This window comes from Myotis myotis, unplaced genomic scaffold (assembly GCF_014108235.1).
Source record: "Myotis myotis isolate mMyoMyo1 unplaced genomic scaffold, mMyoMyo1.p scaffold_m19_p_11, whole genome shotgun sequence".
NCBI lineage: Eukaryota > Metazoa > Chordata > Mammalia > Chiroptera > Vespertilionidae > Myotis > Myotis myotis.
In genome coordinates this window covers 45,509,576-45,529,850 of record NW_023416315.1, presented here as the reverse complement: position 1 = coordinate 45,529,850, position 20,275 = coordinate 45,509,576, and the positions used below count along the sequence as shown (strand labels likewise).

At 34.7% G+C, this 20,275-nt stretch overlaps 1 protein-coding gene across 1 annotated transcript in view; it reads right to left on the bottom strand.

Annotated features, from left to right (window-relative positions):
• Positions 1-20,275, bottom strand: part of PCLO (piccolo presynaptic cytomatrix protein) — a 273,992-nt gene that overhangs the window by 5,409 nt on the left and 248,308 nt on the right. Inside the window, exons 22-24 of the mRNA XM_036328338.1 lie at positions 18,408-18,481; positions 1,575-1,709; positions 1,010-1,155 (exon numbers count right to left, since the gene is read on the bottom strand). Coding sequence (XP_036184231.1) covers positions 1,010-1,155; positions 1,575-1,709; positions 18,408-18,481 — 355 coding nt within the window. The remainder of the gene's footprint in view (positions 1-1,009; positions 1,156-1,574; positions 1,710-18,407; positions 18,482-20,275) is intronic.

Sequence of the window (20,275 nt, the reverse complement as noted above, 5' to 3'; positions counted from 1 at the left end):
ATTGATTGGCTGCCTTCTACATGCCCCACACTGGGGATCGAGCCCATAACCCTGACCGGGAATTGAACCATGACTTCCTGGTTCATAGACTGATGCTCAACCACGGAGCCACTCTGGCTGGACCTCTTTTATTTTTTTTTTATTTCTACTTTTACTGAAGACATACTATGTATAAGCATTGTATTAGGCTGTGGAACAAAGAACACTGAAAATCAAGACTTGCCCTAGAGAACCTGACTGTATACAAGCAATGACAGGGAAGTCTATAAATAATTTTACAAGACAGATTGGGATTGGCTGCTTAATAAGATAAGCAAAATGATATATGAATAAGGAGTGCTGAATTATATCTAGGCTCATCCGTAAAGGGCTGAGTTTACATGAAAAGATGTGGAGTACTGTGATGGATGAAGAGAGATGGAGAAGAGCTTATTTAAGGGGAGTAAAAATATAAGCAAAGGATTGGAGGCTTAATCTGATTTGAAAATATTCTGTTGTGACTGAAATATAGTGTGTGTGGGAAGGTATATAAGGAGATAAGATAAAATCAAATGAATCAGAACTCACCTTAGAGGACTCTGAATGAGTCAGGATATTGGGGAGTGTTTGAGGGCCTTTACTGTAACCTAGCCATGTTTTAAAAAGATACATCAGCCATCAGTAGGATGAAATGAATTAAAAGGGTAAGACACTGATAGCAAGTAGGCCAGGTATAGTGTTGAAATAATTTGAATAACAAAGATGAGAACCCAAAGAGGATTAGTGGTATTGAGCATGGAAATAATTGTGTATAAAACAAATGACAGAATAAAGAAGACTTAGTAACTAATTGGATAGGTTGTCTGTGGAATCCTAAAGGGCCCCTACAGGGAAGACACCTCTAAGAATTAATCAACTTGTAAAATGCACCATAGTATAAGATAAGGTTATAAATATTGAATAACTGAATGGAAAATAAATACTGTATGAATAAATATGTTTCAATAGTAACTGTATAATGCACAATTACCTGAAGAGAATGTCCAGCAGGACTTAGGCTGAATCGAAAAGTTTCATTGAATGAAGGCTCTCGATCATGTCTACATACTCTTGTTTTTTTCTTGATCACCTTTTTTTGGGTAGAAATGTTCATCACATATATTTTCACATATAAATCTAAAAATGAGAATTCAGCTTGTTAAGTGTCCATTAATCATACAATGTCCTTTTGAAAGCATTATAATTGTACCCTGAGTACTCTCTTATAACTTATACAAAGCCAGCAGATTATGTTCAATTTGTTCCAGACAACATAAAAGGATTAAAAGGTAACGTCAATTTCCTCAGCCATTTAAATTTGTTTTCCGGTTGTATAATAAATGAATCACCAAGTTTATGTGTTGAAAAAATATCTCACTAAAAGCTAATAAAATATCAACTTATTCTATATAACAGAAATTTCTTATTTCACATTTTTTTCCTGATATATTTGGTGTGCAGCCCAACTTTTAGTTCATATTTTGCAAACTATTTAGGACATATTCCTAAAAATTTCCTATACGTATTATATTGCTCATTTTCATAAAATCAGATACCTGGTAAATGATCAGGAGATTTAAACTTGTAGGTGATATTTCTGCATTGGAGAATTTCAACTATTAGTTGTTCACCATCTGTCTTCATTTCCCTCTTTAATGCAATCTTGATTTCTCCCATTACCTGAGTTTTAACTGTAAGAATTAAAAAAAAAACACCTGTTAATAAATATATACACAATTGGGGAAAAACGAGACATATGTAAAACTTTAGAAAAAAAGAAATATATACATTTATTAAATGTTTAGATGAAAAATTCATTCATACAATCATTAATTGAGTGTTTGTCAGTGGCTAAACACCTTATTACATTCTACAGATAAATAAATTATGGTCCTAGCCCTTAAAGAATTTAAGGTTTCATGGGAGATTGATAAATTATATACTCACAACAAAGTATGTAAAGTATAATGAGAAACTAGTAATAAGAAAGTTATGGAGGTCATGCAAGTAGATAAATATTACTCAATTATGGATGTTTTTAAGCCAAAAGAGATGATAAATATTAACTATAGGAAGAAAGATAGGATTCTAGTATAATTAATAGGAATGAATGTCATATGAAATATGAGTTGTTTGCCAATAATTGCTCATTATCAGACTTCTCAAGAACACTTATTAACAAAATTAAATGTCATTGCATGTTATTTCTGCTTCCTTTTTATTTCTTTTGCAAAATAAATAGTGAACAAAAACACATAGTAATAAAATTGCACAAGGGAAAATACAATGAGTTATTTGAATAAATCCGAGCCTGGCCAGTGTGGTTCAGTGGTTCATCAACCTATGAACTGGGAGGTCACCATTAGATTCCCTGTCAGGGCACATGCCCAGGTTGTGGGCTCGATCCCCAGTAGGGTGCATGCAGGAGGCAGCCAATCAATGATTCTCTCTTTTTTTTTTTAAATATATTTTATTGATTTCTTACAGAGAGGAAGGGAGAGAGATAGAGAGTTAGAAACATCGATGAGAGAGAAACATCGATCAGCTGCCTCCTGCACATCCCCCACTGGGGAAGTGCCCGCAACCCAGGTACATGCCCTTGACCGGAATCGAACCTGGGACCCTTCAGTCCGCAGGCCGACGCTCTATCCACTGAGCCAAACCGGTTTCGGCAATTCTCTCTTATCATTGATATTTCTCCCTCTCCCTTTCTCTCTGAAATCAATAAAAATATATTTTAAAAATTAATAATAAATAAATGAATCCAATGTATTTCTTTTCAATGTTTATCTTGGATCTTTACATATTTTTGAGAAGTTAGACAAGCTAGGTCAAATTCTTTATTCATTTACCCTTTCCTCTATCAATTCATACATTTATTCACCAACAAATATTTTACTTCCCACCCCATTCTGTGTTAAGCACCCTGTTAGGAAGAATTGATCCCATTGTGAGCTAAGCCATATATGCTTATTGACTTTATGGTTTTTCTATCTATTGAAAAGAAATTCATTAATGAAATATGTAAATTGATAAATCTATAATTAAAAAGAAAGAAAGAGTTATGAAGTGCCAGAGCATGCATGGTTCAGAAGAGACTGCGGAAGTGCTGCTTGAGTTGAAACCAGAAGGATGAGAAAAAATTAACTAAGTGAAATGGATGGTTAAGAACATTCTAAAGAGAAGGAATACTGTGTTCACTAAGGGAACCTCATGGGCCTACAAAACCAAATAAATGTCCATGTTAGTATAACACTGTTAATTGATGCCATCTTAAGAATTTGGTTTTAACTTTTAGAACATTAGAAATTTATTGAAGGTATTTAAAAATAAATACGGATCATTTGTTTTTAGACATATTGGTTTTGGGACCTCTTCATAGTCTTAAAAAAATGGAAGGTCATCAAAGAACTTTTGTTTGTGTGGAATACAGCTATCAATAACATAAATTTAAAATATTGAATTAAAATATAAAATTACATATTTAAATATTTATTGCTTTAGTTAAAATGACAATAATACAGATATAAATATTTAATGAAAAAGAACCATATTTTCAAAATCTTGCCAGGAAAAGAATGATTAATTGACAAAACCTTGGGAATCATCACTAAATTCCCATCATAGAGAAGTGGATGAGCAATGAGAGTAGGCAGCCCCAGAAAAGTCACACCAAAACCCTTGAGAGCAGCAGTCTTGACTCATCACTAGGAAGATCTGTGGGTTTCAGTGGAATCAGGAAAAACAACTAAGCTCCAGTATAAAGTAGAGAAAAAAATTCAGACCTAAGAGTATCTTTTCATTGGAAAAAGACATACCTCAACTTGCAGTGAACGCTGGCAATAAATAAATAAATAAATAAATAAATAAATAAATAAATAAATGATATTATATCTTAAAAAAGAAAGTAAAACTTAGTCTTCCAGGGTGCAAGTCTATCTGTGAAACAGCAATATTTCTTTTCTCCAAAGTCATAGAAAAGCAAATAGAACTACTGCCCCATCTTTCAAAGCCTATATGGAATAGGGGAAGAAAAGAAGAATTCTGACATGGTAAGGAGGGGAGTCAGAAAAACTCCCACTATGTAGGGCCAATAGAGGTTGTGGACAGAATTGATCACATCAATGAGAATGAAGAAATGAAACAGCAGGACAAGTTTTTCTGGGAGAAATTCACTTTTATAGGTTATATTCCTTTTTTTATAGGCCTTAAAACTCTAACACATATGTAATTTATTGTTGTTTTCTACTTTCTTACTTGGGTAGGAAGGTGGAATTAAAAACTTACTAATTGAAGTTCTCAAGTCGTCACATTGCCTGCTTTTTCCTGGATGGTTAAATATATATGCTTCAGGGTGTGATACTTGTGAAGTTCTTGATAAGTTTCTCCTACTTGAAAAAATGTTCCAAATTGTTCTTTAATGTTTCTACTAAAGGATGAAAGGGACATGCCTACTGAGGAGGTCTCAAAGGACAACTGTATTAATTGTGAGTCATCACTATCAATCATGTCTGACCTTTTTCATAGTATCTGAATGCCTTTTCATTAGAAACAGGTACATAGATAGTGACAAAAACCTCTTTGTCCACTGTGTCCACGAGGGCTCAGAAAAAATAGATTCAAGAGAATAGAAAATAACTTCTATTTAAAATATAACATTTCTCTGAAATAACAGAAGAATAAATCTGTGGATCAAAGGAGCATCTTATATTCCTGGAAATATTGGTAAGCTGAAACACTGATCTACTCCATTTAAACTACCAATAATAGAGAAAACATGTTTAAAGGGTTCAAGGAAAGAAATAAGTTCCCTGAAAGAGCACATTGGGGAAAAGAAACAGAAAGCCTTTCTAAAATATTTAAAAGACCACAGCAGAGACTATAGTAATGGAGGGAGGGAGGGAGGGAAGGAGGGAGGAAGGAAGGAGGAAGGAAGGAAGGAAGGAAAGAAGGAAGGAAGGAAGGAAGGAAGGGAGGAGGGAGGGAGGGAGGGAGGGAGGGAGGGAGGAAAGAAGGAGGAAGGGAAGGGAGGAAAATCTGAAGAAGAAATCTAGTGGAAGGTAGTGTGCTGATTTCCTTTAAGAAGAAAATTAATCAATAAAATTCAAATTTGAAATATGGTATTAAAATCATAATAATTGCTCAACCTTTTCAATACTAATTCTTAAATCAACAATATTTTAGTTTCTTAAACTTAGTGAGATATTTGGTAAAGTAATATCGCTAAAATACAGATTGGGCAAAAGAAGGCTTACAGTTGTGAGTGCTCAGAATTTATTCTTGTACTATTATCAATATGAACAACTATAAACCTACTTTTACCCACCCCTGTATTTATTGAAATTAAACTATTCCCTTGTTTTTTACTGTGATAATATTCTCTTCATTAAATTAAAAAATATAATTATTTCGACACAGCATGTATAATTTAATTCCATGTTAACAAAATTGTGTCTATGTCTTTAGCTAGTTAAAATGCTCCAACTAAGTATAATTGCACAATTGGCCTATCTTTATTTTCCACAGCCTTCTTTTTCATACTCTCGGGCATTGCATTCTCCATTAGGTATGCAGTGCTCTTTCCACTTTTTGTTTTCTCAGAAAAAGAGTTTACCTATATTTTACCTTTGGAAAATGTGTGTATGTCATGTCTACATGCACACATTTATACACATACTTATATCTATATTTTCATATATCTAATTTATATTTGTAGAACATGATATTTTAAAAAAACATTACAATTAACAAAACATAATCAGATTTCACAACAAGAAATAAGGTTGCTATAAGCCCCATATTAGACAAGAAAACAGTAGCTTGGGAGTTCTAAGTAACTTGCCAAATTGTTTAGTGGCCCAGTTAGGGCTCTATTCTCTTCTGAACACATATTTTTTATGAATACAATTTTTAAAATATTGACTAATTTATGTAGATATTCATTTAAGAATATTTATTAAAATGTTATCAGAATAAAATTATTGCTAGGGGCTATTTTCATACTTTATTTTAGCCACAAATAGGACCTTAAAAGCAGAGAAGGCATAGCAGGCAGTTCTTTTAGGTGTTTAAACAATAGCTAGCAGTTATTGTCTACATGTACACATTAGGTCACTTATGCGGGTTATTTATAATAAACAACAAAACAGCAATAAATACTTTCTTAAATAGTCATAATTACATGAGATTTTATATGGAATTGACTTTAACATGCAAAGTGATTTAAAATAAGTGACTATTGATTAATAAGTATTTTTTTTATTTACATTATTGGTATCTGTAACACTTAACTGAACATAGTATAAATTGAGGTTTATTCGCTCTCAGAATTCTAAGAATTCTCTTGCAACCTGAGAAGCTTTAGTCAGTGCAAGACAATTTTAGGAAAAAAAATCTCTTTAGAGGCAGTGTTTAATGAACTGGAAATGAAGAAAATGTGAAAAAGGAGGGGAAAAAATAGTATTTTGTAAAAGGAATGTCTGTGTAAGGAAAAAAGCAACAGAGTGAATAAAATTCTCACTAACACTTAGATTCTTTGCATTTACAAATAAATACTTCCTATCAGTGCCTCAGGCCACTGTTGCTAGCTAACAAGTCTCATTTGGTGTTGGATCCGATGTATATTTAGCCCCGATAGTCTATCACCTCATAAATTGTTATCTGCCTTCTACCACTCATTTCCAATCTAAGAAAAGCCTGATAGGGAATTAAGACGGATTTTTGAAACCAGGTATTCCGGCTTCTAGCTTTGTGAGATGGCATACCAGTCTTAAATATATCTGCTTTGTGTTTTCTCATCTTATAAAGTGAAAATATATAATAAGATTATTTATAGACTATTCATGATATCTCTTTCAGCCTTATGGTTTAATACATTTTTGGACATATTGTGTTATTACCTGGATATTACTTAGTCCTGGCCCTGTACTAAACATGTTATGTTTTAAATAATTTTGTTGTTTACTCAAAGTTTTAAAACCAGTCATTACAGAAAGTCTTATTAATGTCCTAATACCTGCCAATAGTCAAAGTAGTGATGCATATTTCCTTATGTATAATTGCATTTCCCTCCCTTTCAATTGTTTCTGTTCTATCAGTTTCAGATCTAAACAATAAATTTTTTACACATGCTAGCATAATAAAAGTAAATTGTTAGCACAATGCCTGAAATAGTGATTATTCAATAAGCATAAATTCTTTTTATTTCTCAACACTTTATGCAATGGAAAATAAACTTTTACATCTAACAAGCATATCTAAACTATTAGGTCAATTGTTCAATATATTCAAGTAACAAACAAGCAAAATGTCTTGAAATATTCAGATAAGTCAATATTTAAAATTGAAATTTCCAAATAAAATTTATATTTCCACTTGCTGAGCCTGTTACAGAGAGGAAGTCAGCTTGCTATAATTTGTTCTATTCACTAATCCTTCTCTATAATTTTAAAATGGGTGTATTAACCCTGCCCTAGAATCTATAATAATTTTACTTTCCATGCTGGAATTATCTCTTTCTTCCAAAAATCCCAATACTCAGTAATTTGACTGTGATACTTAATAATTATCTGTAATTGGTACTTTCCTTTTCTTTATACCATGCACTTGAGTAGCAAGGAAAGCTACTAGATCTTTTAATAAGACTGGTAATCTTGTTTGTATTGAATTTCATCTCCTGGCATAGCACTGTTTTTCAGAGGCTGTATGAAAGCCACTTATATGTGTTAGCTTAATCCTCAGAAACATGTTCTCTGGATGTTCTTACCTATTCAGAACATTTAATGTGCAGGACAGAATAAAAGGCGTGAAGAAATATAGTTTCTGAAGGTTTATCCTAGTAATGAGATAAACATTAGTTTGAAGGGGGAAGCAATAATGGAACTAGTCTATTTCATTTTATAGTGTAGTAAATTGTATCTACAGAGAGCTCTTACTCTCACTGTAAGATCTCACGAAGTTGACACTGGATAAATCAACTTGCTCTGCCAAAGGAAATGACCCCAGGCAGCTAGCTCCTTTACACTTTCTACCTCTGTATCCCACGGATGACTACAGTGTTTGGGTCCAGCACTTTTTACTAACACATACTATTTATTAATAAAGAGTTAGAAGAGATTTCCTAAGATAGGATTTGTTAAGTGCTTGGTGGTCAGATATAATTTCTTTCCAGTACAATTCAATGAATTTGGTTTTCAAGAGATAAATGAATCTTCAACCCAAATATATTTCAAGAAATCTAAATTTCAGTTCTCTCAGAGTTTAAGTATACACTCATCTGTAACCAGTGACAAGGAGAAAATTCTGAGATGTCCTAAATTAAATTGCAGCAGACTGGAGGGGGGAAGGAGGAGACAAGAGAGTTTAATCAGTTAACAACTGCAGGGCAAAACCAACAAAGGACTGCTTACATTCCTGAGTGCATGTTGAAACTTTGGGTTAACTTCCAAGTTTATCTAGAAATTAATTTCTATGATTATCTAGAGAGACTAGCCAACCACCAGACATCACCTCATCCGGCTTATAGACATGAACTTTCTGGACTGTTGGCCACACCGATGCAAAAGAGCAAACACTTTTTCATTATGGACTCTGCACCTATCCAGAGCTAGCCCAGCTTCACCTTCTCCCGCTCCTTTTGTCTATGGCCAATGTCAATTCTTTCAAAACAACTTATATTTTTCTTCCCCAAACTCATTGAATGAAAGAGCCCGTTAGCCCCAGGATGGCAGAAAGGCTTATCTTTTCCATCCAGCCCCGCTGGTAGGCTCAGACTGAATGCCCAATCTGGCCTTTTTTCTGTCTAGCGGCAGCTCAATAAACCCTTTCTGAAAAAAAAAAATAACCTTGAAGGTTATTTTTCAACACAAGTGAACAGTGTTGTGATATTCTGCATGATGAATGCCAATTAAATAGTATTAAAATTAACACAAGTTTCTGTCATTATCTCATTTTTTCCTCAAACATGTGAAATACAGGTATTTTAATTTTACTTTCAAGAAAGGAGACTAAATTTTAAGTTTGCTAATTTTCTGTAAGTCACATAGCTAGATTAGATATTTATAATAAGACAACCTGAAGGTTATTGTCAAAATTGTGACAATGTCTCTATTAAATAATAGTAATTGTATGCCAAATTCAGGTACATGCTTCTGAGCTTATGTGTGTTGAAGGGAGGGCACTTGGGATTTAGGGGGGGTCTCTCAGGATTTGTGGGAAAGTTGTCCTGAAAAGACCAGGTACAATCAAGAGAGAGAGAGAGAGAGTATATGCTCACCCATTTCCTTTCCAAGGCATTAATTTATGAACATATACTTCTTGACCTGTTACATGTAGGGAGTTATGATTTACTTAAGGGTAATAATAATGCATTCAATTTATTGAATTACTCTTGTGTTCCAGACACCTTAGGGATTATACTCTACAGCCCGAAAGTGCAAGAGCCGTGCCTATTCACCCTTGCCTGTTTATCTCATTGAAAAGATACCTAGTATATATTAGATGATCAATGAAGGAATTTGTAAAATTTCTCTAATCTTTACAGAAAATTTATAAGGTGTCTATCATTTCTGTCTAGGTCTTAAGGAAGTGGTTTTTAGCAAGTCTGATTGAAAAGCCCATACTCTTCCTACTAAACTAAGCAGAGGCCACCAAAGTGAGATATTTTTGGATTTCCCCCCAAACCTAGTTTCACCTAAAATAAATGCTTGTATGTCACTTTATTAATTTCATTCTGCTTACATATATATCCAAGCCTCTATTATTCAAAGCTATGCAGTTACATCTGAATACTGTTCACGTCCCAGGGCTGAGTGGGGCTGAGGGAGGAGGCATTTTGTTATGATTTCATTACAATTTTTTTCCAGGGGAGAAGAGTTCTGTAAGCTTTTCATTAAGCCAGTATTTGAAATAACCCAGATTCAAGGAGATATCTTATACAATAAGGCAGGCATTCTGGCTTAATATGATTTAAGAGTTCTGCGAAAGTAGGGCAAGCCTGCACAATCTCTCGGTATTCTGTTCTATAAAGAAATCCTTTCTCTCTGAGACAAAGCCAGAAAGAACATAATTTTAGTAGGAATAAATAGATTTTTCTGATTGATCTTCTTCAATTTTTTGTGCAGTTTTTGTCCTTTTGGTACATGCTTCTTAGCATTCATTTTACTGTGTCTGAAAATAACCAGAGTTCTTTTAAAATTTTTTAATTGAAAGCCTCCTATTATCTTGTTCAAGACAAAAATACAAGCAGAAAACAAACAAAAAACTTACGCCATCAGAAGAATCACTAAAACCCTAAATGGAGCCCTTTGGCTCAGTGGGTAGAGTTTCAGCCTGTGGAATAAAGGGTTTGATTATGGTCAATTATGGTCAAGGGCGCATGCCCTGGTTGCAGCCTTGATCCACAGTTGGGGGTGAGCAGGAGGCAGCTGATCAATGATTCTCTCTCATCATTGATGTTTCTATCTCTCTTCCTTTTTCCTTTCTTCTTTGAAATCAATATATTAAAAAAAGAAAGAGAGAGAGAGAGAACCTAAGTGAACATCACATTTACAATGTTTGGAGTTTTGAAATAACTGACAAAAACCTCAGGAAAACAAATCCCAGGATGTGAAGTAGGAGAGGCTGTCATATAAAACAAGAGCTCATGAAGTTCTTTTCCAGAGAAGTGTTAAGCTTAAGAAGTCAAGACTGGCTTCCGGAGTCCACAAGGCCTTGGCTAGGGTTCCCATCTAAGTTGCAGAACAAAACAGATCAAGTTGCCCCGACCTTCTAAAAGCAGGCAGATTACCCACCTGGAGGTACGGGGGAGTGGGGTCTAAATATATATATTTTTTGAATACAGAGAAACAATAGCATTACCATGTAATGAACTTGAAAAATAAAACCAGATAACAGTATAATAGGAGCTCCTTGAGGAACAATTTTTTTTAAGAGTGAGACTACCAATTAATGAGAGAAGAACCTCAAGCTTCTTACAGGAGTGGATGGTGACCAGGCAGCCAAATAACCTCTGAAGGAATGAACCTGTGATTACTTACCTTTGGCATTACATGAGGGTTCATTAGATTATGGAAATCAAATGTTTCCATTGCCCATTACATCATTTCTTTTTCTTGGTTCTTAGATTAACTTTGCCACTCTTAAAATACAGTGATTTTTTTTAAAAAAAAATTTTGTTAATCCTCACCCCAGGATATTTTCTCCATTGCTTTTTTAGAGAGAGTGGAAGGGAGAGGGAAGAGGCAGGCAAACATCGATGTGAGAGAGACACTGCAATTGGTTGCCTCCTGCATGCGGGCTGAGATTTGAGGCTGAAACCAAGGGACCTGCGCCTGACTGGAATCAAACCCAGGGCCCTTCAGTCTGCAGGCAGATGCTCTATCCACTGAGGCAAATTGGCTAGTGCAACATACAGTGGTTTCAATCCTACTTTCAATTTTAACTGATTCTTTGGTTTTTCACTTTCTACTAAAGCAAAATCTAGTAATATTTTACTGATCCATTCTATAAAACTTTTCCTCAGGCCCAGGTATCATTTTACTTCCAATGCCCTTAACTGCCATGCAAAATAAAAGAACGAACTAGAATTCCACCTCAACTGTTTATTTTCAATTCTCTGATGCTAGATATTCTCTGTTGCTTCTTCATTTCTCCTCTTACCTTGCTTTGCCCCAAGAAGAAAAAAACACTTGGACTTCATCCCCTGGGCTGCCTTTACCCTGAGACTTCGGTGAGGTTGTAGCAGTGAAGAGCCAGCAGGAGATGTGCGGGTAGGAAGAGAGAGGCTGGGATATTTATTGCCTTCTCTCCCCCCACCCTCTCTTGCTGGCTTGTTTGCAGTGGCTGTGCCTTGCTACAGAGGCTACGGCTCTTAAGTCAAATCTCCTGTAACATGGCTGGAGCTCTTGGTGGGTTCTGGCAACAGCCTCCCCTCTCATGCTTCATTAGGCCCAGGTGGAAATGTGGCTAGTCCTCTTATACTTCACCTCTCCTTGTTAGTTCCTTTCACCTGTGTAAATGGTCCTTTTTTATGAGTCTACTAACTACCCTATTTGAATGTGTCAACTGCTTCCTGCTAGATCCTCATGGAACATCAACTATTGCATATAAAGTTAGACAATCATTCAGGGTTTGGTTTGGTTTTGTTTCTCCTTATAGGGAGAAAGGGTCCCTTCTAATTTGTGGTGCCACTTTTAGTTCCCATTAGTCCTGGATCTGTCTCTACACTTTGTACTCTATGCCATTGTTCCCTTCATCTTGCGCACATTCCAAACTCTTTTTATCATTTTGTCTTAATATCTCACAGGTTGATTTCACCCCTGTATCAGTCAGGATAGATTATATTCTGCTGCAGTAACAAATATTCCCAAAATATAGGGTGTCCCCAAAAATGTATACACATACTTTGAATAACTATAAAGGCAGTGTTTATTAAAATACATTTAATTTTCAAAATTGAGCTATCAGCTGTTAATGTGTATATACATTTGGGGGGGGGGACAACCTGTATTAATGATTTAAAATGGAAAGATTTAATACTCTCTCACTGTGAAAGTTGGCAGGGTCTCTGCTTTTTACAGTGACAACATCTTAGGTTGATGGGACAGTCACTTATCTTCTCCTTTGTGACTGCCATGCCCAAAAGAAAAGACTCTACAAATCTCACTCCATTAATCAAATGCTCAGTCTAGAAATGTCACACATCATGCCTCGTGGGCTACAACTGGTTAAAGGGCCCACTGTATCAGAAAGAGCAGAATGGTCTTGGAGTCCGAGAAATGAAAATAACCAGTGTTTGAGGAACACTAATGAGCACCAAAGTTTTCTTTGCTCCTCTTTTTCAAAGTTGACTTGGATGTTGGAGGTTCTTTATTTCATATTAAATTTAGAGTAAGTATAATGAGTTCCTCAAAAAAACCCAGTTGGTAATTTAATTAGAATTTTATTAGATTTATATTTTGTTGTTCCACTAGAAAGCATGGAATGATTCTATACTTATTAGGATCTTTTTTATGCCCTTTAATTGAGTCTTTTTTTTTCTTCTTTTTAAATTTTATTTTATTGTTTAAAGTATTACAAATAGTAGTACATGTCTCCTTCCCCCCCTGTAATAGAGTCTTAAAGTTGCTTTAAATGAAGCTTAGAAGTTACTGTAGATATCTTGATTATTTTATAAGTTAACTCCAAGATACTATTTCCATTTAATTCCTTCTTTTTACTGCACTTTAAAAATTCTTTTCCTTCTGCATTCTTAAGAAATGCTTTCAGCTATAAGAACAAAATACTTTACTTATAATAACTAAATAAATAGGGATTTATTTTTCTAATATAACGAGAATCCTAAAGGTATAGGATTGCCTTTTCAGTGATGAGTTAGAACCCAGGTAATTTTTCTCTGTTACATTCTTTTTGTCTAATAGTTGCAAGATGAATGCTGCTTATCCAGGCATCACATCTACCTTCAGACTCAATAATATGGGTTAGGGACAAAAGGTTTTTACATCCCAGAGTTCTAGGGAAAATTAAATGAGCTAACACAGTGCCCAGAATAGTTAAGCTCTCAATAGGTATAAGTTATTAACAGTTCTGTATAATAAGGGAAATTTTCCTTATCCAATTTCTATAAACCCCATTTCATTCTAAACCCCAGGTCCAGGCAATATAATATACCACATCCTTCTGCCACATTAATAACTCCATTCACTCACTAGTTTATGTGAACAGTGTATCCTGGAATTGGGATGGGCACATCGTACTTGTCCATACATGGGTGGCACTGACCTCAGGATTCCAAGTAAATGACATACTCAACATTATTAACATTCTTAATATTCAAGTAAATGACACACTTCTATTATTAGTATTCTTGATAAATACAAAATATAGTTGTTATTCTTAATTTTGTAGTTTAGGAATTAGAGATTTTGAGAATTTGAGTAAGTGGCCTATCTTATATAATAAAAGGGTAATATGCAAACTCACCCGAACAGCAGAAAGACTGGGAATGACTGGTCACTATGACACACACTGACCACCAGGGGGCAGACGCTCAATGCAGGAGCTTCCCCCTGGTGGTCAGTGCACTCCCACAGGGGGAGCTCTGCTCAGCCACAAGCCAGGCTGGTGGCTGCCAGTACAGTGGTGGTGGCAGGAGCCTCTCCCGCCTCCTCAGCAGCGCTAAGAATGTCTGACTGCAGCTTAGGCCTGCTCCCCGCTGGCAAGTGGACATCCCCCGAGGGCTCCCAGGATGCCAGAGGGATGTCTGACTGCCAGCTTAGGCCCAATCCCCCCAGGGAGTGGGCCTAAGCCAGCAGGTGGATATCCCCCAAGGGGTCCCAGACTGCGAGAGAGCACAGGCCGTGCTAAGGGACCCCCTTAGTGCACAAATTTTTGTGCACTGGGCCTCTAATATATATATATATATATATATATATATATATATATATATATATATATATATATATTTGAATGAGATCATTGTGGTGATTATAGATTTCCATTACTTCAACATAAATTGTTATGCTTAAAAAAAATCCCACAACATTCCCAGTAAGCTACTGAATCAAATCTTATTCTTGGCCCTACCCTCTCCACTGTCTCCTTAGTTAACATTATTGGTGATGGGCTTTCACACACTCAGTTGTTTGAAAACATCTGGGAGTAGAGCTTAACATACTTCTGGAATGGTAGAGATTTATTTGTTCTGGCCCATTGAAAATGGAAATTAAGGGATTAAATTCAAGCATCCAAATATACTTAAGAAAAGAAATGACTTATTAGGGCTACTTGTTTTTAAATGAATGCAACCACGCAAATTAAGCCTCACACAAAGTTATGATTTAGATGCCTGATGCTAACGCTTGTGAACACCTGGTTTACAAGAATGAATGGGTCAAGCCAGTCACTATATCAGTGATGGCTAACCTTTTGAGCTCGGCGTGTCAGCATTTTGAAAAACCCTAACTTAACTCTGGTGCCGTGTCACATATAGAAATTTTTTGATATTTGCAACCATAGTAAGGTAAAGACTTATATTTTTGATATTTATTTTATATATTTAAATGCCATTTAACAAAGAAAAATCAACCAAAAAAATGAGTTTGTGTGTTACCTCTGACACGCGTGTCATAGGCTCACCATCACTGTTATATGTTATATATATATGAATGCCCATTAGCAAAATAAAACACTATTGAATACACCTAATAATAACGGGCCATATCATCTGTCTTGAGGGTATTACAGGTTTTTAATGTAAATTGGGAAAACATGATTGGAAAGTCTAATTCATATGATTTAAATCTTTAAGAGAAAAGGTCTTGTATAGCTCTCCCAACAAGTGCATGATATTTTATCAATTTTGATTAATTTCACTCCTTTGGATGGGATCCAAATGTCCCTATCTTAAATTCACTTCTAATTTAATAATAGTTACAATTTAAAGGATGTTAGTCATGTGCCAAACATAGAGATTATTTGAACTTCACACTTTGAACTTAAATTATAGAATTTCAACATTTTATTAGTAGAGATAGTCCACAAGAGTATTAATATCTTCTACTACATCTTGGGTCAGAACCCCAGAACCTTCAATTGATCTCACATTCTGGCTCCCTGAATTAATCTTATACTGGGATTAAAATATATGAGTCACTGCTATAGAGAAGATGAAACATTATTAGACAAAATGATTAAGTGGAAATATATATATATATATATATATATTTTAAAAATCAGAACACCAAGTAAGTAGACATGCTCAATAAGTAGATTAAGAACATAACTATTTAGCATTATAAATTTTTCATTAAGATGTTCAACATAAAATTTCATCCCCATATTATATAACTTTTTGGATTCTGTATATTATACTTCTTAAACAGAAATAAACATTTATGAAAACAAATTGTGTAAAGGTAATTACTTCAAATCTATAATATACTTTTGATGTAAAGTGTGCTGTCCTAGAGCATATCTTTGTAGATCAATTTCCCTTCTAGTAAACCAAGGTGTTCATAAAACAAAGCACTTAAATGGTTAACATGAAAGATTCAAGAAGAAAGGGAAAATTGCAAGATCTACAATTTCAAGAAAATTGTATTAATCCACAAAGCAGTGTACCATTATAAAGAACTAAAGGGAGGAATAACCATGTCAGGAAAGTATATCATGTCTAAAAACAAACTGAATAACTCTGTTTTGTTTGTTTTTGTTTTCCCATGAATTGGCTGTTTATGTTGACTGATAACAAAAGGAAGTTTATTTATAAACTTTAAGATTAAAAGAAATGTGAAAACAAATAGCTAAAACTTTGAAAAAACTGATCATGAATTGCTTCTCTCTATACCTGAATTCTAGAGTCATATGAAAATCAATGACTATTACTTCTGTATTTGATTATATTGCGTATTCATTCACTCAGCAAACATTGTTGAAGTTAACCCTAGACTCAAGACTTTCTGCTAAGTGCTGGGAAGCCACAACTCTGGTCTTAGAGTTGTTCAGATTTATAGAGGAGACAGGCAGAGAAATAGGTAAATTTGAATCAAAGAACAATGATAACAGCATATGAAAATTATGGTGTAAATAGGCATAGATTTTGTGAGTGGTAGGAGCACATAGGAGAAGAAAGAGGCAAAATAGGGAAGAAGGTGAATTGAGTTTAGAGCATATGTACTTTGATGTATCTACAGCATCTCCAGGCAAAATATTGTGCTGGCCTTAAGCCTGTGTGCCCTGAGATGCATTCTCGGTCTTTCTCCTGCCCTCTTCCCAGAGTAGCTGCTCCCTGGGCTGTTTCCCTGCCACTTGGCTTCAGGCTGGATTTGATTAGGCACTGACAGAGATTGGAAACTGGGAGGAAGGAGAAACTGGGATATTACTCTCCATCCTGTCTGTCTCAAGATATACTAGTATTTCTAGTATTTCCCTCTCCCAATAAGACAGACCTGTCCTGGTTTCAGCAATCCCTACAGGGACAGCGGCTTCTTTCTGCTACCTTACTATCTCCTGCTTGGTTTCTCAGGCTCTCCCATGAGTATATAATAATTGCTAGGCTTTAAATACTCAGAGTGGTGTCCACAGAGTCTGGATGGTAGATTTGGGACTAATCAACAAGCATTGATGAGAGTATGCAGAGAGGGTGGGGAAGCAGACTGGTGGACTGAGGATGGAACCCTGGGGAACATGGCAACACAGAGAGGAAGCACAATCTTTAAATAAATCCAGATTTTTTTTTAAGTAGAATCAGAAATATGTGATGTCTGCTTAAGTCCACTAGGCACCTTAGGCATCACTTAGACCCTGCATTTGTTGGATGAGGTTTGAGAAGACAGAGAGATCAGGTCATTAGTTAGGTATCAGGACCAGCTTTGAAACCCAATTCTGGGTTTCCTAGTTCCCTATCTAGTGTCCTTGTGATATTGTGCCTTTAATCATTCTTTCAATGGCACGTGATTTGGCATCGTTTTCATGGGTTCAAGTCACTTGCTTTTATCTTGTGTGCTGTTTACACTTCAGTTTCTTTTTATGTAAAACCAGTACATGGTATGATTGACCTATATAGGTAATTTTAAGAAATAAACGACATAATACATGAAAGTACTTGGAATAGTGTAAAATAATAAGGGTAGTTAAAATTATTGAGAGGTTGGTAAATTCTTGCAGAATAACAGTGCCATCTGATCTTATCACAATATTATGAAAAATAAGCCAGTCATTGTGTACTTACAGATACTGGTTACATTTTTGCTAAAGTTAAGGGTGGTTTGTGTTGTCTTTTTGTTTTGTTTTGGTTTTTGGGTTTTTGTTCTTTTTCATCTGTAATAATCTTACCATTTGTTAATACAACCAAATTTAATTTCAAATTAGTTTTTCACTTTAGAAGTTAGTTCAGTCATTATTACTTTCATTTTTGGCAAAATAATTTTTATACCATTAGTTTCTTCTTAGCTCTATATATTTAAGAATTTTTATTGACTTAAATGAGCTTTCATGATTTATTTTTTATTTGAATGGTATTTTAAACAAAAAAATGTTTTAAAATGTGAAGATTTTCTTTTTCCTAAGTCTTCTCTCTGTCATGTCATCATTCTCATTCTTCTTCCTCTTAATTTTTTAAGTATGAACACTTAAATGTTAAACATGAACAAAGAAATTAGACAATTAAATGTTAAATATGAACAAGGAAATTGGACAATTGTTAAATGAAGTTATAAAATCATTCTAATTTAGTAAATAATGTTGATACCAATGACTCATTTCATAGTGCTCCTGCCATTAGTATCCATTAAAATGTTAATTTAGAAGTCAACATTCATGTTTAAAAGAAGAACACTTCTAGTGTAGCCTATAGATTCAATCAAAATTTAGTATCATAAATTTTAACTTACCTTCAGTGTCTGATAGGCCCACTCCTACTCCTGGCTGTTTTATAGGATCTTGCCCATTATGCCCCATCTTCCCTCTGTTCATAAAGAAAATAATAAAATTATACTATTTTCAGTTATGCTTTCCTAAATGTAAATGAGGAAGCCAAGTTTGCAAAAAATAGAATAACATTTTATATTCATATCTGCAATAAATTTCCTGAATGGCAAATATAAATACAATAAATTTTTCTATATAGTGTTAATTTTAAAATGAGAATTTGTTTATTATTCCTACATGGTCTAACCTAATACCTCAAAACTCAGCGTCTTAATTGTTGACTCATTTATGATCAGACCAGCATGACATTTTGAAATTTTGTTTTAGAATTTGAGAGTGGTTATTTTTCCATTTTAAACTCAAAACTGAGAAGGGTTTTTATATATTTACACTTTTTATGATGAGTTGTATTGATCCTTTGGTGAGAATGAAAATTGTGAATTAAATTATATAAAATCATATTGCAATAACACAGACTTTTATTTCACTTAGTGGCTTCCTTTCAGATCCTTCCTGTGTTTTCAGCTAGATGGAGCATATTGGGTTTTGAAGTCAGACCGCTTGGTTTCTGCTTCCAGCTTTGTTATTTCATGCTGTGTGTCATCCAAGGCATATCTACCTAATCTGATGAAGACTATTTCTTCTTTTGTAATAGAAGGGTAGTCACATTAGCCACCTTCTGGTTATGAGAAAACTACATGAAAAAATATATGTAAAGTGCTTAACACTGTGCTTAAAACATGATAGAATTCAATAAATAGAAAGTGTTAATAGGCATGCACATAATGGCCTTAGGATTCAGCCAGAGTCTGCTGTTCATTTTTAGTTGCAGCCTCAAACTTTTTGGAAGGCCAAATAGATAATTTATGATACTGGAAGTACTGTGGGTTCAGAATATTGATAATATAACAGGCAAAAGACTATAGGCTATTTCTTTAGTTAGAGGAAAGCTGCATAACATAAAAAGTTTTTGGAATCGCATTGTATGTACATATATAAGATGTAAAAAAAAAGGAATAAAAATGTTTAAGTATTCAAAAGGATGCTTGAACAAAAGAACATCTTGATACTCTACTTTCTAGACAATAATTCTAACATAGCAGGATTTACTAACAATTCTTACTTTCACAAAAATATTTGGTTAGCTAAAAATGTAACCATATTTATTTCTTAAGAACCTAATTATACCATATTACCCAAAGCAATATACAGGTTTAATGCAGTCCCTATCAAAATATCAATGGCATATTTCACAGAACTAAAACAAGTAATCCTAAAATTTATATGGAACCAACAACGGAACCCAAATAGCCAAAGCAATAAAATAAAAGAACAAAGTACCTGATATCAACTACACTACAATGTTATAGTAACAAACTGATGGTCACATGATGGGAAGGCGGTTGAGTGGATGAGTATAAAAGATGAAGGAATTAAGAACTACAAATTGCCAGTTATAAAAACAGACACGGGGATATAAAGTACCGCACAGGGAATATAGTCAATAATCCTATCTAATAAAAGAGAAACATGGTAATTAGCGTACAACCGCTACCCTTCCCATTGGCTAATCAGGGCAATATGCAAATTAACTGTCAGCCAAGATGGCGGCCAGCAGCCAGGCAGCTTAAAGTGAACATGAGGCTTGCTTGCCTCAGTGACGGAGGACTCCAACATTCCCCACCTGCCCCTGCAGGCCTCTGAGCTGCAACTCTAAGCAACTATGTTACAAATATAGAAGCTAAACAAAACCCCAGAAACCTGCTTTAGTCCGTCGGGCTTCAGCCAGCAGGATCGCAACATTGTTTCAAATACAGAAGGTAAACAAAGG